The 24,601-nt window shown below is 40.3% G+C and overlaps 1 protein-coding gene across 1 annotated transcript in view; it reads right to left on the reverse strand.

Annotated features, from left to right (window-relative positions):
- Nucleotides 1-4,447: 4,447 nt before the first annotated feature.
- Nucleotides 4,448-24,601, reverse strand: part of stk26 (serine/threonine protein kinase 26) — a 42,888-nt gene continuing 22,734 nt past the window's right edge. The window contains exons 2-12 of the mRNA XM_079579952.1: nucleotides 21,566-21,634; nucleotides 20,591-20,752; nucleotides 20,423-20,479; nucleotides 20,034-20,142; nucleotides 17,491-17,648; nucleotides 9,082-9,267; nucleotides 8,792-8,934; nucleotides 7,609-7,717; nucleotides 7,411-7,479; nucleotides 6,366-6,502; nucleotides 4,448-4,689 (exon numbers count right to left, since the gene is read on the reverse strand). Of these exons, the coding sequence (XP_079436078.1) occupies nucleotides 4,674-4,689; nucleotides 6,366-6,502; nucleotides 7,411-7,479; nucleotides 7,609-7,717; nucleotides 8,792-8,934; nucleotides 9,082-9,267; nucleotides 17,491-17,648; nucleotides 20,034-20,142; nucleotides 20,423-20,479; nucleotides 20,591-20,752; nucleotides 21,566-21,634 (1,215 nt within the window). The 3' untranslated portion in view covers nucleotides 4,448-4,673. The remainder of the gene's footprint in view (nucleotides 4,690-6,365; nucleotides 6,503-7,410; nucleotides 7,480-7,608; nucleotides 7,718-8,791; nucleotides 8,935-9,081; nucleotides 9,268-17,490; nucleotides 17,649-20,033; nucleotides 20,143-20,422; nucleotides 20,480-20,590; nucleotides 20,753-21,565; nucleotides 21,635-24,601) is intronic.

Consider the following 24,601-nt stretch of genomic DNA (forward strand, 5'->3'; position numbering starts at 1 on the left):
GTTTTAAATGACGCACAGGACAGCAGGTTTCAGTGGGAAAACCAGAGAGGACATTCAAAACTGTCACTGTAAAAACTTCAGGAAACACCATGCCTGTGTTTGTGGAAGTTTGTCTTGAAACTAACGACAAATGGCGTGGGAAAAGACGCAGACGGATCGGTGCGGCGTCAGCAGTGATGCGGTCGCTGTATCGGTCTGTCGTGGTGAAGAGGGAGCTGAGTCGGGGCAAAGCTCTCGATTTACCGATCGATCTACGTTCCCGCCCTCACCTATGGTCATGAGATTTGGGTCATGACCGAAAGGACAAGATCGCGAATACAAGCGGCCGAAATGAGTTTCTTTCGCAGGGTGGCTGGGTGCACCCTTCGAGATCGGGTGAGGAGCTCAGTTACCCGTGAGGAGCTCGGAGTAGAGTCGCTGCTCCTTCATGTTGAAAGGAGCAGCTGAGGTGGCTCGGGCATCTGTTCCGGATACCTCCTGGTCGCCTCTGGTCGCTGCCTCCGCGACCCGGCCCCGGATAAAGCGGAAGAAAATGGATGGATGGAGTTTAAAGCTATGGACGAGGCCTACCTCATATTTAAAAGTATAAAGGACTTTACTGACTGCAGAAGAAAATGTCCTGAGAGCAGCTGATTTGTGGAAAATCTGTCTGTTTGTGTAAAAATAGTATGAAATTTGATGTAATTTATTTATTGTTATGTTAAATTATTTGCCAATAAAATGCTGAGAAACAAAAGTTGTCGTGTTCAAACTTTTCTCAAAAAGAAAGAAAGACACAAATCCCGATCAAACTTAAATATTTATTCATAAAACTCAAAATCCCTCTACAAAAACAAACACCGCCCCTCCCTCCTTCAAAACAATCCCTAATGAAGAATATACAGATGATAAAACATGTACAACGATTCCTATAGTGTCTTTGGTACAAACAGGAAAAAACCTCCACAGCTCCTTATGAAACGTGTACCTTTAGGTATTTAGATTTCCATCAACTGTTTTAAAGAGCATTTATTATTTGGCTGGAACTGGATTGTGTCACAAAAAAAAAAAATCAGCCGTAACATTATGACAGATTAACAAGTCAGATTGGCACCGGTCAAAGAATCGGGGACAACTAATTTATATTAAAAAAAAGGTTACACTGGATTTGAATTAGGATGGTTTAAATGCAAGAGCCAAGAGAGAAGGAAGCTAGTTATTGGAATTTCAATTTTTTTTTCTCCACTCAACTTTTCAATTTCTGGTGGACCATGAACATATTTATCACACACAAATAAAGTCAAGTCAAAATCAGGTCCTTGTGGAACTTTTGTCTCATTCTTGCGTCAAAAATTGGAGCAGATTTTCCAGTAGAAGCGAAAAATCGGCAGTCGGAATTAGCCGTTAGCATGTAGCACGGCGCTAAAGCTAGCATGGTTAGCATCTCCGTTATTTATGTTTTTATGGACAGTTACACCATTAAAATCACAGATAACAGAGCCTACAAATGTGCTCTTGTGATTTCTCTATCATTTAAATATTATAAGATGATTTTTTGTGGACATTAGATGTGATTCCGACCTAAGAAAAGCAGTAGCTGAACGGAATATGAGTTAGCATTTAGCTCAGAGGACACTTGTCAACTCTAATCTGTTTCAAAAGTAAAATCTCCAACGATCTGTACATTCATTAATTATTTCTAACTAGGCTTTGACGTCACCTAAATGCAGTCGCTGGGTGACAACAGCTAAAAACACCTGGTTCTTTCATAATTTGGGATGTTTGATTGCTAAATGCTAACGGCAATAGGAAAAATACATTGAGCTGGCAAACAAATGCTGATAAATTTCACAGAATAGCCAGCTTGCTAACTATTCGCATAAGTTAGGATCGAATACCGCTTCTTTGTTTTATTTCTATGTGAAAAACCTAGACTCGAAGCTAGCCATTAGCATTAGATGAAGCTAACGTTAGCTTCATGGTTAGCATTCTCTGTCATTTATGAATTTATGGGTTTTTAAACCGCTGGGCGCCTCACCTCATGTCTCTGTATCTTTATTTGGTAGAAAACACATCCATAGTTCAGGAATTGTTTAAGTTGTGTTGGAGTAATGTATGAAAGTGTAGTTCTGTTTACTAAAAAAATTAAAAAGGTTTTTCTTTAGATTCCGAGTTACTGGGATAGAACTAAAAGTTATTTGGTTATTCCAGGTCAAATACATGATCAAAAATGAATCTTTTCTGGAACACAACCTAAAAATTGTTACATAAAAGAAGCATTTGCGATTATAATAATGCTGATTGTCATAATGTTATGGCTAATGTGTATTTCACGCATCAAGTATTTTCCAAAACATTTCCTTTTTCCATAATATTGAGCCTTTAAAGTCACGTGTAAGGCACAAACGGACATTAGCTTATACAGAATAATTCAGAAACTTTATTATTTAAACTATATTTATATTAAGTTTGAGTTAAACGCTCTTTAGTCATTGGTCCGTGTGACCGTCCAAAAGGAGCACGGCTATAGTTTGAAAGCTATCTACAAGAAAAAACAAACATATTATTGGCATTTATCAAGTCCTAAACGAACGCTACATGACGCAAACGGACCACCGCGGCGGGACAGGAAGCTCCGCCCGCCCTTTCAAAGTAAAAGCATGTACAGCAGAAAAAAAAAACGCAATTAAGGCACTTTGTCGCAGTTTGAAGTAAAACCCGAGCCCTTGTGTTTGGAGGACGGCTGCCGACGGAGAATATGCAGGAGTTTGTTACAAGACACAAAATAATAAGAGTTTAAAACAGTTTTATGAGATAATAAAAAACTATTTGCGTGGACAATGGATTTATTAGTTTTAAGAGCTCACGTACCTCGCTAAAACTGCTCTAATTCTACTTTCCTTTTCCTCCAATCGGGGTCAAAACATTACTGCATTACTATTGTGCGATATTCAACAACTGTCTTGCAATATCACAATCATGATACTCTATAAAGGAACTGCCCCATGTGGGATAAATAAAGTTTACTGAACTGAACTGATGCAGTGTTTTACGGAAGCAGTTCAATACAGCATCTTTCCATTATGATAAAACATCTAGAAATTTGTTTTTCAGCAAATTGAAACATCAAGCTAAAAGGTCGCTCCACAGCCCACAGTGAGAATAAAAGCACACAGCTCGTTTCAATCATTAACTGCCACTGAAATGCTATCGAGACGCAGCTTTTTATGTTCCCCCAAGAGGCCATAAGCGCAACTGCAGGTGTCGTAGCAAGTTACGATTTGTTAACTTATTAATTGTCTTGGAGAGTAAATACTACACTGACAGAAAAGGCGAAGGGAGAGAGGGATATTGTGCATCCAATTATACAATGGAAATATTTTTTTTCACTCAAACTTGGCTGTTTAAAGTGACGCTAGCCCGCAGTTAGCTTTGCCCGTTAGCTTCTTCTTTGTGATTCCATTAGTGTGTATTGGTGGCTCCGGACCGGTGGCAGTCAAGTTGCAAACATGGTTTTCTGGCCAGAGACACCAGGGGGAGATGAAAGACCCTCCAATCATCCCATAAACACTTGCATCACCGCCACAGGGACTACGGGAAGGATTTATTAAGGTAAATGCGTTACTTAGTGCTGCTTTAAGGACCAGTCTCTTTTCAGAGCCAGGTTTCCACTTGTTGCAGCATGAGCAGATAAACAGTGATAAAGATGCTCGAATAAACAAGTAGGCTAAAGTTTAGACATTCGCGCTAGCAGCAGAGCTAAAGCTAGCATTTGAGCTGCTGAACAATAACAACAGGTGGGAGATTCAATGTGTTTTGTCTGATGATAGTTAAGCATAAAAAAAAGTTGAACTACTTAATTAGACAGTGCTTTTACTCAGGATCAAAACAGGAAATCACTTTGCGGGCAGTGGAGCTACCGTTGCACAAGGTCAATTGAGTCACAACTAACAAAAACTGAAGATAGATCATTGATCATTATATGGCGTCATCTACTGTCGCTTTATTGACCCTGTTAAAATGACTTGAATTGAAAATATCGATCTTGTTTTGGGTGGTTTTAAATAATTTTCCTGATCGGACCAAGAATACTTTGCTTGTCTGATGACTTTTCAGACCGGTTCTAAGCTCTAAGACTTTTGGTTCTGCTGTTCGAAAGTTCTCTCCTCCTATATAGAGTTAATTAAAGCTTGTTCCATTGGCTCTTATTCCAAGACTGTCCAAACCTGCTCAAAATCAGCACAAATAGCTACTAGCTCAAACACATTTTAAGGCATTTATCAAAGAAAAGCAGTCTTGCCCAAGGACACAACAAGTGTCCTGTTAAAAACATAAGTAACCATGATATATGAGTGATATCTAAAGCCAAATCATTTTGCATCTTGTAAAAACGCGATAAAACTTCATATAAACTCCTCTGGCAGCCGCACGATTCTATAAAAAAGACCAAACTGTCCGGCTAAAATGTTCTTGAACATAAATAAGAGTTAAAAGTTACAGTTTTCTTGATTTGTTTGTCAAAAAGGTGAATCCCAGAGAGAAAGACCAGCAGCAGTGATTCAAAAAGGACTCGTGTAAATATATATATATATATAAAGTGTACATGAAGAGGAGACATCGCGCAGCAAAATCTCCACAGCTTTTCCCCGCAAAAAAACACAGTCCAAACGTCCAACAAAAAGCTTCTCCTGCGATCAGTTGGAGGGAAATCTGAAACAGAGGAGGACAAAAGGGTTTACTTTAGATTTAACAAGACATTAGGATCATCACGGAACTGCCTGGTCCCAAAAGTCACAAGATATGAACTTAAACATCAGCGTCGAGTGTGTTTACATGCTCTGGAGTTTCCTGGTTATTCGCCATAATCTGGTTTTGGTTATTTTTGAGCACAATACGGCGAAAACATCAAAAAACATAAATATGTGACTGGGCGATATTGACAAAAATGAAGATCTCAATTAGAGACAGAACGATAAACAATAATATCGCAAATTGTGATAAAAAATGCAGCAAGTCATTGATCGCCATATTTTTTTAATACCAGAAAACCACTGTCACCGGTCCCACTAATGTACCTCTGTGAATGATGCTGTTTCACCACAAGGGGGCCCCGCTCCCCTAATCATTACAAGCTTTAGGCAGAATGAGCCAGTTTGGATTCACAGCAAAAGAAAACTTAAAGCAGTTCTAAGTAACTCATGCCCCTAGAGGCCATAAGCGCAACTGCAGGTGTCGTCGCAAGTTGTGTTTTTTAACTTATTAATTGTCTGTGAGAGTAAATACTACGCTGACAGAAATACAAAAGGACAGAGGGATATTGTTCATCCAATTATACAATGGAGATAATTTTCTTTCTCTCAAACTTGGCTGTAAATACTGTTTAAGTGGTGCTAGCCCACAGTTAGCTTTGCCTGTTAGCCTACTAGCTTCTTCTTTGTGTTTTTGTGGGCAGTTATACCATTAAAATCACAGCTAACGGAGCCTACAAATGTGCACTTGTGATTTCTCTATCATTTAAATATTATAAGATGATGTTTTGTGGACATTGGATGTGATTCCGACCCAAGCAAAGCAGATGCTGAACGGGATATGAGTTAGCATTTAGCTCAGAGGACACTTTTTTAACGCTAATCTGTTTCAAAAGTAAAATCTCCAACGATCTGTACATTCATTAATTATTTCTAACTAGGCTTTGACGTCACCTAAATGCAGTCGCTGGTTGATAACAGCTAAAAACATCTGGAGCCTTCATAATTTGGGATGTTTGATTGCTAAATGCTAACGGCTATAGGAAAAATACATTGAGCTGGCTAACAAATGCTGATAAATTTCCTAGAATAGCCAGCTTGCTAACTGTTCGTATAAGTTAGGATGCCTGTTAGCCTGCTAGCTTCTTCTTTGTGATTCCATTAGTGTGTATTGGTTGCTCCGGTCCGGTGGCAGTCAAGTTGCAATTGTGGTTTTCTGGCCAGAGACACCAGGGGGAGATGAAAGACCCCCCAATCATCCCTTTAACACTTGTATTACCCCCACAGGGACTACGGAAAGGATTTATTAAGGTAAACAAGTTACTTAGTTCTGCTTTAAGGTGAAACTCCCACATGAGGAACATGTCGGAGAAAAGAGTCTGAGAGCTCACGCTACGAACTTACAGGTTCACCATCTGAGAGAAACACCTGCATTGTTTACAAAGCTACAGACAAACTTAGCGTTACAAAACAGGCTGTATTAAACGTGCTTCAGTCAGAATCTTTCTCACAGTTTGTCATCTTTACCAATGTTGTCATCACTGGGAAAGAACCAGGAAACTCCAGAGCCTGTAAACTCATTGTGATTGTAAACTCTCGTTCCCTCTGCCTTAAATATCAGCGTGAGGTCGGTCGTACTTGTTGAATCTGGCGATGATGTGCGTCACCATCCGGTCTGTGATTCCTGGACAAACCTCCTCGGCCAGACAGATGTTCCTCTCCAGCTGCTCGATGGCCAAACGCTGCTCAGACTGTTCCTTGTGCTGCTGCTTCAACTGGAGACGGGAAAACAAGAACTTTAGGCGTGTACACTTAAGGAGCCTTCCTTTCAATTCATTTCCAAGTTAAACCTCTAATTATCCATACATTTTATGGCACGGGTTCCTGGCTGGATAAGAAATTGATTTTTTAAAAGGAACAGGCGACCGTTTTTCCATACTGAGATGTTCTTACCTGAGCTTAGACGAGATCATGTGTACCTGTCTGGTCTTTATGCGTGCGCTCAGTCACGCAAAACGACCAGAGATGTTGTTAGCATTTAGCCTCTCTCAGTGTATTCCGATAGCTCCAAACGCTCTTCCACAAAGACCAGACAGGTACGTATCAACTCGTCTAAGCTCAGGTAAGAACATATCTCTGTATGGAAGAACTGTGGCCTGTTCCTTTAAATCGAAATGATCATTTTACTACAGAAACAAATCTTGTATTCCATTGAATTAGAGAAAAGAACTTGTTCGAGCTACGTTTTTATCAGTTCTTGATTATGGCGATATTATCTGCAATTCCATTTATAACAGGAGACAGATACAGAACTCATCACTGTTTACTGTAAGTCGGCTGGTCTTTCTTGTCAAATCGGAGAGAGCAACACTGCATTTTATTTATCTATATAGAAGGGACTTCCTGATTATGTCACTTGTGAACTAAACTACAGCTCAAGTAGCTACAACACCAGGTCACATGACTGTTTAGTTCTGAAAAATGGACTTGAAAAGAGGCTTTTCTTCTTACGCTGCCCACAAATGGAACGAACTACAAAGACTTTTACAATTGAACTCATCCGTGCCTCTTTCACAAGTATTAGATATGTATAAATACAACTGCTTTAATTGATATGTGTAATGAAAACAAGGCACTCGTGAAAAAAAAAAACTATTAATCCGTATTTAAATGGAGCTCAGACCTCGGTGAAGACGGGGGAGATGACGGTGGAGAGGCTGGTGGACTTGCTCAGCTGCTCTTGGCTCTGAGACTGAAAACACAGATAAGAGCGGCTTCATTAGACGCCGCGGCTGTAAAAGTCTGTCTGTGGATCAGTATAATAATAATAATAATAACAATAATAATAATAATAATAAACCGCTGGCAGATAAAAACTGACCGTGCCGTTCAGGACTTTGATGGTTGTTCCCTCGGGCTTCTTCTTCTTCTTCCTCACGGTGGTGAAGGACCACTCCGGAGACTGGCTGTTCTCTTTGTTACTCGACTCGCTGGAAGGAACACATTCAGTCAGTTTGAGCTGGAAAACGTGGAGATTTAGATACGACTGCTTCAAACAGGAACGAGAAGAAAACAGGGATGAAAACGCAACAAAAAGGCCACAAAAGAGCAACAGAAAAGAGACAAAAAAGGTGATGAAAAAGTGACAAAAATGAGATGAAAACGAGGATAAAAATACAACAAGGGGGACAAAAGGGCAACCAAACACTGATGAAAAAAAGTAACGAAAAGTGACCAAAAACTAATGGAAAAAAAATTGATTTAAAAAGTGCAAAAAAATATTTAAAAAAATAAAAATAAAAAAAGTGATAAAAAAAGATAAAAACAGACAAAAGCGACAAAAAATTATAGAAAAAAAACAGATGAAATAGTGATTAAAAAGTGATAAAAAAATATTTAAAAAATGATTTAAAAAAACTAATAAAAAAGTGACAAAAAACCTGATAAAAACAGATAAAAAAGTGACCAAAAATTATAAAAAACTGATGAAAAAGTGACAAAAAAACTGACGAAAAAGTGATGAAAAAGTGAAGTAAATGCTACAGAAAAAGCCACAAAATATCAAGAGAAAAGTGTGAAAAAAGGGACAAAAAGTGACCGAAAACTAATGAAACAAATGATTAAAAACAGATTAAAAAGTGCTAAAAAAGTGACAAAAAATTGATACAAAACTGATTAAAAAAGTGACAAAAAATATTTAAAAAATGATTTTTAAAAACTAACAAAAAAGTGACAAAAAACCTGATAAAAACGGATAAAAAAAAGTGACCAAAAATTATTTAAAAAAGTGATGAAAAAGTGACAAAAAAAAGTGATGAAAAAGTGAAGTAAATGCAACAGAAAAAGCCACAAAAGATCAAGAGAGAAGTGTCAAAAAAGAGACAAAAAGCATGAACAAAAGCAATTAAAAAAAGTCCAAAAAGCGCCAACAATGTGAGACAAATAATCCATTTAGATGAGTTCTGTAGATTTGAAGCTGAACTGGAGAAAATGTTTCCCGCTCCTTCCCCTGTGCCACATGAACAATAACAACACCGAGTATAAGCCAGATAAAGCTGAGTGACCTGTCGGAGTCGTCGGAGCTGCTGTCGCTGTGTCCCTCCTCCTTCCAGCGTCGGTAGCGGTCGATCAGTTCGCTCAGATACGACGTTTTCTTACAGTGTTTCACGATGAACCGGTGCTTCAGCAGCTCTTTGGCCGTGGGACGCTGGAAAACACAACAGTATATATTCCATAAACAAGTGAATGTGTCCACCAGGGGGCAGCAAAGAGTCACACAATTCTAAGTGCAGCCACAGTGGTTTGAACTCTACATGAACACTGGGCTCTGGAAGGGCATCTGAGCGTCTCTTACGAAAGCCGGGTCCTTGTTGAGGCAGGCCTCGGTGAACTCCTTGAAGCTCTTGGAGAAGTCCCCGGTCAGCGTGGGCGGAGCGGCTTTGGGGATGTGGAAGAGCACTCTCATGGGGTGCATGTCCGAGTTGGGAGGCTCCCCTTTGGCCAGCTCGATGGCCGTGATGCCCAGAGACCAGATGTCGGCCTGGACGAGGAGAAGACACGAGGAGGAGAGAACAGGGAGGTGATTAATGCAGAGATGAGGCTGGGTGATACTGACAAAACATGAATCTCATATATGTCGACTTTCTCCACAATGATGATGAAGAAATGTGCAAAAATGTGCTTTACATTGCTTTGTTGCTCAAAAAAACCTTTTCCTTCATATTTTTTTCCTCAATTTTTCCTCACCGTTGCCCAGTGTTTCCCTATTTCTTGACATTAGAGATAAACTCCTTTTCCATTTTTATTTTCTTCAGAATTTTCCTCCTTTTCAAGATAATTTTTTCATTTTAATTTCCCCCCAATTTTTCCCCTCATTTCTTGACATTAGAGATAAACTCCATATTGGAAATGTGCATATCTTCCAACCAAAACATCAGGGCATATTTTCCTTGTACAGATTTAATTTCTTAAAGCTTCTTCAGCTTTTTGCAGGTAATCCGTAAAAATCCTCAAACTTCACTTCCTGATTTTCACACAATCTCCAATATAAACACTGGAATACCTCTGGAATCGCCCGTATATGGTCATGTTTGAAGCAGTTGAGGGGGAAACCAAAGAGGGGGAAAATCCAAACTTTCTATATTTACTTCAAAACTACTCTAACAAATGCAGAATTATTAATATAAGCTTCTAAACAAAGATACAAAGACATGGAGAGGAGCAAACTGGTTCATCAGCCCATAAATACAAAAATAACGGATCATGCTGCATGCTAACGCTAGCTACGACTGCCGCTTTCTTCTTCCGAACAATCTGCTGTGAAAAAACCTCATTTGTGTGTGATAAATAAGTTTATATTCCACCAGAAAACGGCTAATAAGAGGCCACGCCCCCTTCAATGCCGCAATGCCGTTTGTATCTATAAACCCCTCCCACCCCGTCCTCCTTCCCGCCAAAACTGCAAACTTACAGATTGTCACTTGAAGCTCTTACCCGCCGCCTTAACCGAGCGCATTTTCTCCAGTTCGGCTTTGCCCAAATCTAAAACTGATTCTCTTTTACATATTTGTTCCTAATTTAACACATTTTAATGAGTTCAGGGATTGATCAATATCATTAAAGCTTTCCATGTTTCGAACGGAGTGTAATTGTTAACAACGACGTTCAGTAACTTTCACAGCAGAACTTTGTTTTTTCGTACTTTCCGTCCACCTTTCCCCCCCGTCCCGGTCACTTCCTCATTTTTCCCAGGGTCATGTTGTGTTTTTGTGTCTGTGGGGGGTAAAGTCCACTCTCCGGTTTGTTTAACCATAAATCAACCTCTCCACAAACACGACGACTATCATGTTTTTTTAAGTGGAGAAAATGCGCTCGGTTAAGGCGGCGGGTAAGAGCTTAAAGTGACAATCTGTAAGTTTGCAAATTAAGGAGAGTGAAATTTGCAAGTTAACAATCAAATTCCTCCCACTTCAACCCCTTAACTCCCACCTGAACCGAGCACATTTTCTCCAGTTTGGCTTTACCCCAGTCCAAAAGCTTCTGGAAAAAAAAGCTGTGAAAATAGCAACAAAACTGAGACGAAAACAATGACAATGTGACTAAAAAGTGAGAAAACATTGACAAAAAAAGTGACGAAAAATTTATGAAAAAGTGGCAAAAATGTCACAAGAAATTGACAAAAATATGACGAAAAAATGACAGAAATTTGATAAAAAATTGACGAAAAAATTACAAACATTTGACAAAAATGTGCGACAGTGGCACAGATGGTAGAGAGGGTCGTCTCATGATCGGAAGGTCGGGGGTTCGAATCCCACCTCCTGAAAGTGCACATTGTCGTTGTGTCCTTGGGCAAGACACTTCACCCACATTGCCCCCAGTGTCTGCGTACATTGGTGTATGAATGGGTGAGTGGATCCTTGCTGTAAAGCGCTTTGAGTGCCTAATGTAGGTGGAAAAGCGCTATATAAGTTGAGACCATTTACCACAAAAAAAGACAAAAAAAATGACAAAAATTGATAAAAAATCACGAGAAAAATTACAAAAAATGGACAAAAAAATGACAAAAATGTGACCGAAAAATGACAAAAATGTGACAAAAAATGACAAAAAAGTTACAAAAATGAGTTGAATAACCGACAAAAAAAGATGGAAAAAAAATCTGATGACGTGAGGAAAAAGATCCTCTCGGTTCAGGCGGGAGTTAAGAGGTTAAACCCTTCTTAGTTTGCACACATTTTTTTAAACGCTCAGGCTCCTCCCCCTCCCTCCTGATTGGCTGACTCACAGGAAAAGCTCATCTCATTGGTCGACGTAGGAGGATACTAGACTGATTAGTTGCTGATATCCGGGAAGGAGGGACTTTACAAAAATATATTATTACTTACTCTACATCAAAATGCAAAACCGAGCACATTTTCTCCAGTTCGGCTTTACCCAAATCTAAAAGGTACTTGAATGGAGCTTGAAGCCAAAAGGCCAGAGTAATGCCTCTACAAAACTCTCTTTTTCCTTGTGTTTTCCGTTTTGTCGTTACTTTTATTGTTTTTTGTACACGTTACATGATGTTTTTCTCTCTCTCTCTGCTCTGAGACGTGGACAGTGTGAGGTCATGACTCCGCCGTCTGCCAGGTGTCACCGCGGCTCTTATCTCCGCACACAAAGGCCTCGTACAGTGGCTGAGGAGGGTCAAATTACACGAGCGTTTGACGGTTTGACGGCATATGGCGACTGACTGACTGAATGACTGACTGACTGCTGCGCCCGAGCGCCCGGCGCCTCTTAAAGGGACAGGAACCACTTCATTAAACCAGCGAGAGGAGGAAAATAGATGGGGACTTTTGAGTTGTAGCGTTTTCCACCACCAGGAGGCGCAGGTGGACTTTTACTGTGACCTGCAAATATACACTGAGGTTTTTTACAAGTGGCAGCAAATTCAATGCTTGTTATTGGGTTAATGCTATACGTCTCCAGTTCAGCTTTACCCAAATCTAAAAGGTTACAGCCTATAGGTCAGGGTAGTGCCTCATTTGAAAACTAAGATCCACAAAAGATAATTAAACAGATCTTTTTCACTGGTTTTGTGTTGCATTTGTGTGACTTTTCTGTTGCTCTTTTGCGGTGTTTTTTGTCAATTTTTCACCACATTTTTTGTCACTTTTTCGTCCATTTTTTGGCTAATTTGTGTCACTTTTTCGCAACGTTTTCATCACTTTTTTGACACTTTTTCATCACATTTTGAATAATTTTTTGTCACATTTTTGTCACTTTTTCGTAATTTTTTCATCATATTTTTGTCACTTTTTCGTCTCATTTTTGTCTCTTTTTCATCAATTTTTTATCACTTTTTCATCAGTTTTTTGGCTAATTTTTGTCAATTTTCATCTCATTTTCGCAACTTTTTCATCACTTTTTTGTCACTTTTTCATCACATTTTAAATCATTTTTTGTCTCATTTTTGTCTTATTTTTGTCACTTTTTTGTTATTTTTTCGTCTCATTTTTGTCACATTTTCTAAATTTTTTCATCACTTTTTCATCCATTTTTTAATCACATTTTCATCGTTCGTTTAACTAGAGCGATTAGACGACAGTAAAATCAAATTTAAATCCTGCTGGTACTTTGTAAATAAACCCAACCCGAGCTAAATGCAACAGTGACTTTAGCCTAAACTGTTTCGCTGAAGTTGTTGCATCTGTTTCAGTCACATGAATTATGCTCTGCTAGATTTTGTAGAAAGTCCTGAACTTCCCCTTAAATGCTGATTTTAGCTCCTCTTGTTTTAAGCAGAACAGACTTATTACATGTGTCTAATTAGATCATAAACTGTGGAACTCACTGATAAATATTGAACATAAATGTGAGGAAAATCCAAACACCCATGGGAAAATGTAAAAATGGTCGCCTATATTAGGTTAATCTAATAATATTATATTGTGCAGCTTAGTTTAAGGCCATAGTTTGAATCTGATTTCATGCTTTTTAATGACTTTAACTTTATTGTAGAAATAAAACTTATCATCAGGCCAATCCCAGGGCGAGTTTCCTCTGGTCTGACAGATTTACGGCTGCAGTAATTGTTCCAGGCGAGTTTGATGCGTCTGAAGTGCAGAGACAAAGTGGGGCTTGTTTCCGAGTCGGCGTTACGTAAACAGAGGGAAGTGGCGTTACCTGAGCTGCTCAAAACAAACACGCCCGCACTTCCAAAGCACACGGCGGCTCGGACTGAGGAGCCGTCCAGAAGCACTCGCTCTGGGGCTAATCCGGGCAGATGTTCCTCTTTCTAAAACGTTCCAGAACAAGCTCATGGTGTCAGGTCCTTGTTTATGGCGTCTCCTCTCACGCGCCGCCATGTTTGATTCTGTCGCTCTGAGGTCACGATATCAAAGTTAAAGTTGGTTTTAACTGAGGCAAGAAACTATTAAAGATGCAATTTGCAACTTTTCAGCAACATTTTGTGCAACAGTGACAGAAAATTATCAGAACTTTCCAGCAAAACGTAGAAATGAAGGCGTTTCGGACCAGGCACCTGCTCCAGACCTTCACTTCTGTATTTCCAATGAAGATACGGAGTAAAAACTGGAGCAAAGTCACTGAGTTACAATGACACCACAGCACAAAGCGCTGAACATCCAGGACAATGAGGAGGTGGACAGTTTCAAGAACCCGGGTGTTCACCTCAACAATAAACTGGACCAACGCCCTGAACAAGAAGGACCAAAGTCGCCTCAACCTTCTGAGGAGACTTTTTCTGACTCTGTGGTGGCCTCTGCTCTCCACTACGCTGCCGCATGCTGGGCCCCGGGCCGCTTGGAGCGGGACAAGAACAGACTGAACAAGCTGGTCAGGAGGGCCAGCTCTGGACTCTGTGGAGGACATCATGGACAACACCTCCCACCCACTGCACGGGACTGAAGAGTCTCTCTCTATGGTCCTGTGCAGACTGAGAGTCTTTCTCTACAGCAGGGGTAGGCAACGTCAGGCCCGGGGGACAAATCCAGCCCGCACATTACTGCGGGAGCATATCACCCCTGTGCCGGCCTCCATTGGCTGCCTATCAGCCATAGGATTGACTTTAAGATCTTGATGCTTGTGTTTAAACGTCTTCATGGATCTGCTCCGGAGTATCTCTGAGCTTTTGTCTGTTTATGCCCCATCAGTAAGGTCAGCCCAGATCCCGTTTAAAGACACGAGGAGATCGGGCGTTTAGTGTGGCTGCTCCCAAACTCTGGAACAGTCTCCCCTAAACGTCAGAGCTGCTCCAACCATAGAAACCTTTAAGACTGCCCTCAAAACACATGTGTTTGCGTTGGCGTTCAATTTAAGCTGAGCTGCATTATGACTCTATTGTGTGTGTTTCTCTTGTTGTTTTGTACTGTAGTTTAGATCGACTATATTGTGTATAATATCCTGTATGTGAAGCACTTTGGGCACCCGGTGTTGTTGTAAATGTGCAATACAAATAAAGCTGACATTGACCTCTGGCCCTCAAGAAAAATTTGAGAAATATTATTATGCAAACAAGATCAATTACCTGTTAAAGTTGTCTAAAAATGTGCGAAATAGTGTCAGCAGGTATAGAGAATGTTATTGGCTTGTTTTGATCTCTTAAAACCGTATCTACTATTTGTTCAATGGAAAATACGATATTGTATGCGATATATGGCAAAGTACATTTGGGTCGCCGCTTGTCATGCTAGGGTAATGTTTGGCCCCGAGGCCGTACCACTTAAGAACCACAGATGCAAAACATTAGCATTTGCAGGAAAAAAAGTTAACTTTAGGCTACTATGGTGAGGTTTGGCCCTTGGTGTTTTGGCGATGATGAAAATCGGCCCTTCACGACACAAACTGGCCGACCCCTGCTCTACAGTTTCAGTGGCAGACTGAGACACCCTCAGGTCCTTCACCCACGTCACTGTCAGACTGAACAACAAGACTGTGAAGCAACATGTGCAATAACGCTTTTGCAAAATACAGGATACAATCTCTGTATCTGCGTCACTTCATCAACCACATGCACCAGGACGTAAACCCGCACTGCTAATATACTGACACTTTTTATTATAGTCTGTTTATTTTACTATTATTATTATCTATCCTGCACACCCTGAGTGTTTCTGAGAGCTGAATGTAACGAGTTGTGAGATCTTATGTGTGGAATAAATAAATATGCCTATTATTTAAGAAATGCAGCTCTAATGGCGGCTGGAATCAAGTGTAATGTTTGAACGCACTTTGTATGGAAAGTCTGTTCGCCAAATGCAAATCATGTGACGACAGCCGAGAGCGGCGTCACAGAAAAACTATCTCTTCTTCTGCTGCTTCTGGAGCTCCTGCAACGTCATTTAGAGTCAGAACCAGCCTGATGAAGCCACGGTTTAAGATTTAACCAAACAGCTCGTTTAAATGGTTGTTAATGCAGGATAAATGTGATGATATTTAAGGCGTAGAGACGGTAAACCTGTGCAGTATTTTGTTGGAATCACATTGTATAGTTTGAATGAATATAAAGGTTTTTTTAAAAGTCCAGGAGCTTCGTCTTTTCTAAGAGAAGCTTTAACTGGATGCAAATGACTGAGGACAAAAGAAGTCGATGCAAATCCCAGTGAGTCTGAACAAGTCGGGCCTGAAAAAAAAAAAATCACTGCTCATTCTGCTCCGGGCAAAGAAGTGGCTTCAGTGAAAACAGTCGAGCAACGTCAATATTTAAGACATGGGCTTTACAAAGGCACGATCACAGGAGGGCATTCAGGAAATAAGTTCATATTAAATAATATTGATATATCTGTTTGGATGATATGCAAGTTTGCAATGTTAAGTTTATCTTCAGTGGCAAGAAATGTGGAGGAAAAAAGTGGAGGGGGAATTGAGAATGTGTGAGGAATCTGGGGTAAAACAATAATTTTAAAAAAATAGACACATTTTAGAAAAAAAAGGGAGAAAAAGTGCAGGGGGTGAGGGAAAAAATTAGAAAACTGGGGGAAAATGTGGGATAAAACAATTAAAAATAGGGGAAAAGTGGGGAAAAAATTAGAAAAAAAAATGGGGGGAAATGTAGGGGGGGAAATATAAAAATGGGGAAAAAGTGAAGGGAGAAATTGGGGAAAACTGTAGAAAAAGGAGAGAAAAGGTGTGAGAGGGGAAATGTAGGGGAAAAAAGAAAAAATGGGGGAAAAACTGTACGAATTTTTTTTTGAAAAATGGGGGAAAGGGAGAGAAGTGTGGGGCAGAAGTAGAAATATGAGGGGGGGGTAAAAAAAAAAAAATGGGAGGAAAAAGTGTGGTGGTAATTGAGAAAAATGTGGGTTAAAACAATTAAAAATAGGGGAAAAGTGGGGAAAAATTGGGGAAAATTTTGAGGGAAAAAAAGGGGGAAAAAACGGGGGGGAAACGTAGGGTGAAAAATATAAAAAAAAGGGGCAAAAGTGAAGGGAGAAATTGGGGAAAACTGTAGAAAAAGGGGAGAAAAGGTGTGAGAGAATTGAGAAAAATGGGAGGGGAAATGTAGGGGGAAAAAAATTAAAAATGGGGGAAAAAGTGTGGGGGGAATGGGAAAAACTGTACGAAAAAATTTAGAAAAATGGGTGAACAAGGAGAAAAGTGTGTGGGGCAGATGTAGAAATATGGGGGGATGTGGGGTAGAAATAAATTTAAAATGGGAGAAAAAAGGGCGAAAAGTGTGGTGGTAATTGAGGAAAATGTGGGTTAAAACAATTAAAAATAGGGGAAAAGTGGGGAAAAAATTGGGAAAATTTTGAGGGGGAAAAAGGGAAGAAAAACGGGGGGGAAACGTAGGGTGAAAAATATAAAAAAAGGGGCAAAAGTGAAGGGAGAAATTGGAGGAAAGTGTAGAAAAAGGGGAGAAAAGGTGTGAGAGAATTGAGAAAAATGGGAGGGGAAATGTAGGGGGAAAAAAAAATAAAAATGGGGAAAAAAGGGCGAAAAGAAAAATGAGAAAAATGTGGGTTAAAACAATTAAAAATAGGGGAAAAGTGGGGGGAAAATTGGGGAAAATTGTAGGGCAAAAGGGGAGAAAATGGGGAGAAATGTAGGGGGGAAAAGTGCGAATAAGTGGGGGAAAAAATGGGAAAAATTGTAGGAAAAAAAATCAAAAAAATGGGGGGGAAAGAGAGAAAAGTGTGGGGCGGATGTAAAAAAAACTGAGGGTAATTGAGAAAAATATTGGGGGAAACAAGATAAAAACAGACACTCTCCTTCTCGTTCCCTTTATCATAACACAATAACAATGATCTGCACTCACCTTGGAGTCGTAGGCCGACTGCTGGATGACCTCGGGCGCCATCCAGAACGGCGTCCCCACGAACGTCTCCCTCTTGATCTGCGTGTCCGTGAGCTGCCCCGCCACGCCGAAGTCCGCCAGCTTCACCTGCCCGTGCTCCGACAGAAGCACGTTGGCCGCTGTGGAGATTCAGAACCAGAACTCAGACAAGTGGAGAAACTGCGCTGATGTAACTCGTTTGGACAAAAGTCGACAAAGCTGAACTCGGGTTCGTGAAGAAAAGCCCTGAGGGAGCGACGTGGGGAGAGCGGCGCTTTAGTGATTCAGAAACAAGTTCTGTCAAGGTGAATATTTAATTTAGGAGATATCAATGTCAACCTTTGGCTGTGGATTATGTAAATATGTATTGCATGCTCATATATTAGGAGCCAGATTTTGGATCATGTTTAGTTTTTGAATAAGCTATTGAAGTTTAACAATAAAAACAAAAAAGTCATCCTTGATTAAAGAAATTGGACATCAGCTACTTGAGTGTGCGATGCTGTTTTTTGATTTATGAAGATTTTCCTCAACAGCTGCACCTCTGAGACTTCTGAGATATAACATTTCAGCTTCATCAGCAACAAGATACAAATCTGTGAGAGGCACCGAGGCATTTTAGGGAGAAACATCCTCAGTTTTAATCTTCTCGCACACTTTCTCCCAGTCCGTTAAGCTACATACTGTAAATGCATTCTCCGAAATCACAAGCTGCAAAACGCTGCTTGTTTCATGAAGATCTGCCTCATATTTAGGTCAAAAACGGCGCTGAGTGGAGGCTGAAACCACCTGACCCACGAGTCGTGAAACACTCGCCGTTGGCCAAGAGCGGTCAGTGAGAATAGTTTACGGTTTTGTAGGGCTGTGCAATTAAGCGAAATTCGATTACGATTTCGATTATTACACTAGACGATCACAAAAATAGCGAGTAATCGAGAACAAACGATTAAGGATGGCCTCCCGCTCGTTCATCCAAAGCACAAAAAGTCCGTCCTCTGCGGTTTGTGTGACGCGTCTGATCAGATGAAACACCAGCGTGACAGAACTGTGAATAACATTGTACTCATATGTTTTAACGCCACTGTTAAGAGCTCACCTTGTGCTGAAAGGAGAACAGATGTTTTAGAAGCCTCGACATCCTTTGCTCAGGCAGTGGTTTTGTTTAGTAGAAAAGTCTAAAACTCTTCTTCAGGAGCAGATCAACGGAACTCAAACAGACTCTTATTACTTCATGCTGCTGAGATGATTGTTTCTGTTCCCTTCACATTTCACGAGCTAAAGGCTCAGGCTTTGGTCTGACATAAAAACATTAGCGCTGTGTGATGATGTCATCAGGCCGCGCGGCTCTGTTGGACAGGTGTGAGGGCTGGCCAGCAGGGGGCAGGTGTCCCTATAGGATTAGTTTAGAAACTGAGCATATTCAAAAATATATATATATGTTTTTATTGTCCAAAGATAATGTAGTCCATAGTTGTTTTTTAAGTGGGATTATGGGGATAATGTATAGAACAAGAATTATCGGGAAAATAAGCACCGACAGTGACCGATAATGACCAGCATTCTATACATTATCCCGCTTATTATACGGCCATTTGCCAACTGAACACACACAACATAAACTTCGTACACTTTTATGAAGGTCGAAAGATTTATTTAATAAGTTCCGCGACAAATAGTTCCCAAAAGTTTGCGCATTGCTAGGAAACGTTTTGCTAGGCTAGAAGCAGCAAGGCTAGCAGCTAGCCTAGCTCCTTAGCTGAAGGTGCAGTTGGAGAAATGGTGGTGAATTTCTGGGTAAGTTGAAAGTCAGACTCGCGCTAACTTCACGAGCGATTCCCCCGACTTTTCTCTCTGTGACGGGGACAGAGATAGTGTCGCTACTACGTACGTGCGGAGTGATATGAAAGCACGAACTCCGTTGCCATTGGCAGCGTCATTATTTTTTTCAGAGGTCCTTTATCAGAAAATAATGACCGGTAGAACGTTGGGAAATCCCATTCAAATCAACGGAGCTTCTACTTACGTTGCCGTATAATAAAATAATAATAAAAATGAATAAATAAAATAAGGATTTTTTTTTAAGGCAACAAATGATCGTTTGAATTATCGTGATTTCAATTATTACTAAAATAATCGTGATTATTATTTTTTCTATAATCGAGCAGCCCTAACGGTTTGCGTGATTCTGATTGGTAAACATCTCTTTCACTCAAACAAGTCAGAGAGCGCGAGGGGATAAGACACGCCAGTCCCGCTCGTTCCAAGCTCATTTTCGTAAGGAAATTAAAGCCGTGGTCAATTCAGTCGGATCATATTTGTAACGCGTCATTTTAATGGCTGTAGAGCTGGTCAGGGCGGGTCGGGTCGTAAAAACAGAAACAATGCTGCGGGGCGGCTCCAAAACCCGGACCTGCACATCACTAATAATGTCCATGTTGGAGTTACTTCCTGAAAACCAGAGCCAGAGCTTCCGACAAATGCTTGGTTTGAAGACACCTCCTCGTGGATAAACGTGTGTCGCGCACCTTTGATGTCTCTGTGGATCTTCCTCTCCGAGTGCAGATAGTCCAGGCCCTTCAGGATCTCCTTCAGCATGGTGGCGATCTGCGTCTCATCGAAGGGACCGGCTCGTAACTGAGAACAGAACAATATCAAAACCACAGCAAAGAAGATCTGAACTTTCTGAACGTTGTGCAATCGGCACCAGCGGAGAAACGAGTCTTACACAATCGATCAAACGGAAAACGCCGCGGGCAGTTTGTCGATTAAAATCCAAGTCTGGTCTTGTCTGGAGACTTTATTACTTCTCTTTAAAGTTTCAGTGGCGCTTCAGCGAGTTAATGTCTAACTTACAGTGTCTAAGGTTTAGGTGCAGCATCAAAGTCAAGCCTCTACTTTTGTAAATGAAACTCACCAAATCCAGCGCCGAGCCTCCACCGAGATACTCCATGATGATCCATAGTTTACTGCCCTGAGGAGAAATAACAGCATCCACTTGGAAAAATGTCCTTTTGTCCACTTTGTATCATGTTTTTTACTTGCATAATCCTCTATTGTGCCGTAATACTGGTAGTAAAAGTACCTTCAGGTAGGATCCGAAGTACTTGGTGATGTAGGGGCTGTCGCACTGGCTCAGGACGGTGATTTCCTGCTGAATGTCTTCGATCTCGTCCTCGGCCTCCTCCAGGTCGATGGTCTTTATGGCCACGACGCTCTGAGTGCGATTGTCGATGCCTTTGAACACCTGCCGCCACAAACAAACAGCGTCACTTTGGATTTTACTTTATCTCTTTCTAATGCCTTTGTGTACCTAATATTCTTCCACTTTTCAAAAACATAAAACATGTGGCAAAGCCACAAACTGTACAGAGTTTTCCTAATTTTTATAAATGAAAAAAAAAAGAAAAAAATGCTCCAGTTGTTAAATGAAGTTTGATTTTTACAAATTATAAATAAAAAATTATAAATAAATAAAAACCACAGACCGAATCCTTTCATTTGGCAAAATTCAAATTGGCGCTTTGAAAATGAGATTGAACACATTTTCAAAGCGCCCCCTACGAGATTGAACACATTTTCATATGGACAGTATTTTTAATGTTAGTTTTAATTTTATGAAAATTCAAATAATGTGGTACAAAGTTTAATTTTGTCGTTCTGAAAAATCAATCATACCCGTGCCTTTTTTTTCAGGATGTTGCCGTAGTGATGAGCAGAACGGGAAAAAGTTACAATCACATAATTCAGCGCCTTGTGCTTTTTCTATCTCCTCGACTCAGGGCATTTATCTGAATTATTTTGTTTTTGACATTTTAACATATTAAAATAAACTTAACTTTGCCTGTATAGTGATACAAATTTATGCACAAGGTAAAATAAAACTGCATTGTCCAAAAACCAAACCTAAGGCAGCCGGAGAGGGCCGATAATCGCCGCTTTGTGGCAACATAACACTTTATTGTCAAGGATTAGGTTTTTTTTTTGTTTCCAGATGAAAGTTTATATGTTAAGAGACCAAAGGTTCAAAACCTGAAAGACAAACGGCTGACAGACGCACCTCTCCAAATGAGCCTTTTCCGATTCGGTCTAACTTTGTGAACAGCTCCTCTGGATCGACCTGCGAGCTCTGAAACACAAGAAAACACAGACGAGCAGTTAATACCACACTTTAGAGAAAATATAACTCAGCGCTTCACTTAAGTCTGCAGAGCATAATCTGTCTCCAAATTATTAGATCAGGGAATTCATTTTCCTCATGGCAAGAAGCCGCACTATACCACAGACATAATGTTCCTGATTCAACCTCACGTGGTCTCGATCTAATGTTCTTTTAAGGCTTGTTTTAACCTCTTACCACCCGCCTAAACCCAATGCATGCTGCCCTCTTTGGCTATAGGTCTGTATAACACCTCATTTGAAAGCTAAGACCCACAAAATTGATATTTTTCCTCATGTTGTTGCTGTGTTGTGTCACCTTTTTTGTCACATTTTTGGTTGAGTTTTTCTCACATTTATTATACATTTTTGGTCATTTGTTGGTTGACTTTTTGTCACATCTTTGTTGAATTTGTGTCACTTTTTGATTGATTTTTTGTCACATTTTTTTCCAAATTTTTGTCACATTTTTGTTGAGTTTTTGTCATTTTTTGTGAAGGTTTTTCTCACATTTTTTTTTTTACATTTTTGGTCACTTGTTGGTTGAGTTTTTGTCAAATATTTGTTCAGTTTTTGTCATTTTTTTGTTGCGTTTACATCCTTGTTCTCTTCTCATTTTCTGTGGCTGTTTTAGTGTTTTTTCCCAGGGGTCCTTACTTTAGGAAACATCTGATTTAAATGTGTTTATGGAACGTGTTGTAGAAAGTGTAATGAAAAATAACTTCGCAGCTTCAAAAACACGACGGGGATGAACTTTCTTCCTTGTTGTGAGTCAGTGGTATTTGACAGTTCATCTCCACAGCGCCACCTACTGCTCTGGATCTGCTTCATCAGGCTTTTACAATGAACCAAACCGCACATGGACACACTTCCTTTACTTTATACGCCCATACGTTTCTATAAAGGCTCCAAAGTGTATATTTATCTTTCAAATGCAGTGGAGTAAAAGTGAAGTCCAAATCCTGAAAAACTGTGGAATTTTCAGTGAGTCCAGAGTCTAAAAATAGCCTTTGTTGACATGTCGTATCTTTCGACCCCAATTTCCTGCCCGCGAGCGTGAAGCGGCGCTGAGGAGGCGCTGAGGAGGCGCTGAGGAGGAGCGAGGCCGGTGTCATAATGTGCGGAGCAGCAGGAAGTCGCTGACAGTTGGAGAGAACAGGAACTGCGCTCAGACAAACGTGTATCTCTGTCTTTCTACACTGAGTCACAGGCGTTTCCTAAACTCCACCGACCGGCCGCCCACGGTGCCAAACGGAGATAAGGGGCCGGGGGCCGCGGGGGGAGAGGCGCTCAAGGTCACGACAGGGAAAGTACGAATAATGAAGGAGGAAAGTTGTGAAGAAATGACTCCAGCTTTGGTCCTGTATTGTGGTTTGGGCCGGCTGATCCGGACTGTAGGACTACAGATTTAAACTATAGTGCTAATCTGGTGCAGACATCTTTTCAATGCACCTGCACACTGTCCTTTATATAAACTAAACTAAACTACACCAGGATCAATTGTTTGGTAGGTCAGCAGTGAAAACCTTCCACACAGTTGATCCTGCAGTGTCCTATAGAACCACTGTGATGGAAAGTAAAGGCTCCATGCTGTCCACTCATACAGCTGCTGGGTAAGACAGGGTAAAAATCTATTTGATTTAAAAATCGAGTTGGTAGATCAAATCGATTCATACTTAAAAAAAAAAAATAAAGCTCCGTACCCTCTGCTCAGAGGAAGAAGGTACTGCTGCACAAGTGTGCCTCAGTCACCTCAGGATTGTTATTGTTTTACAAGCTTAATCCAAACACAGTATAAATAAGGATGTTTATCTTTGTTGCACAGTGACTTTTCAGTTAGAAAAAGTTTAACTTTAACTCTTTTTAATGGCAATGAAGGCCTTGATTTTGACGCAACTCTTTTAATGACTTGTTTTTTAAAACCTGCTTTTAAAGCAGTACTAAGTAACTTGTATTACCCCCAGAGGGACTATTGGAAGGATTTCTTAAGGTAAACAACTGTTAATGGGATGATGGAGGGTCTTTCATCTCCCCCTGGTGAGATGAAAGACAGAAAAACACACTTGCAACTTTCTTGCACCGGGTTGGAGTCACCAATACATACTAATGGAATCACGAAGAAGAAGCTAACAGGCTAACGGGCAAAGCTAACTGCGGGCTAGCGCCACTTAAACAGTATTTACAGCCAAGTTTGACTGAAAAAATTATCTTCATTGTGTAATTGGATGAACGATATCCCTCTGTCCCTTTGTCTTTTCTGTCAGCGTAGTTAAAAAGTAAAAAAATCGTAACTTGCTACGACACCTGCCGTTGCACTGGGGCATGAGTTACTTAGCACTGCTTTAATCAGTTTTCAGCCACAGTCATTGTAGATGTTGTTTTCATGTAATTGTAGCTGTAAAACAGGGGTCCCCAACTCGATCAGCTAAAGACCTGCAAACATTTCTTTCATAGATTTCGACATAAGTCCAAGGTCTGGACATTATGCAGTCATCGCTCTTGAAAACGTTAAAACATGAGCACAGGTTTGTCTTATTTACAAAGCAAAGCTGATCAATGAGTCAATAATTCTGCCATTTTATTTCAATGTTATTCAAATTGTTGAGATGTTTAATTCAGCCTCAGAAATTAAGTGTAAAATGCCTTATGACTGGACCTATGCAGATGAAACAAAAACTGACACAAAGCTCAATGTCTTCTCTGAACTAAGGTCCATGACGATAAAGACAATGTTCAGAAACACGAATGTGGCAAGTTTATGCATCCAATCACTCACAAATCAGGGAAAACATTTGAACATTTCTTTCCAAAACCGTTTCTCTCCCAAGTATGACACGACACTCTGGGCCGTCACTATAAATACTGTATCGACTCATCCAATAAATGACACATAAACAATACATGCTTTGCCTCAAAATTCATCGTTTACATGTTTTTT

Source organism: Gobius niger (genome assembly GCF_951799975.1).
Source record: "Gobius niger genome assembly, chromosome: 21".
NCBI lineage: Eukaryota > Metazoa > Chordata > Actinopteri > Gobiiformes > Gobiidae > Gobius > Gobius niger.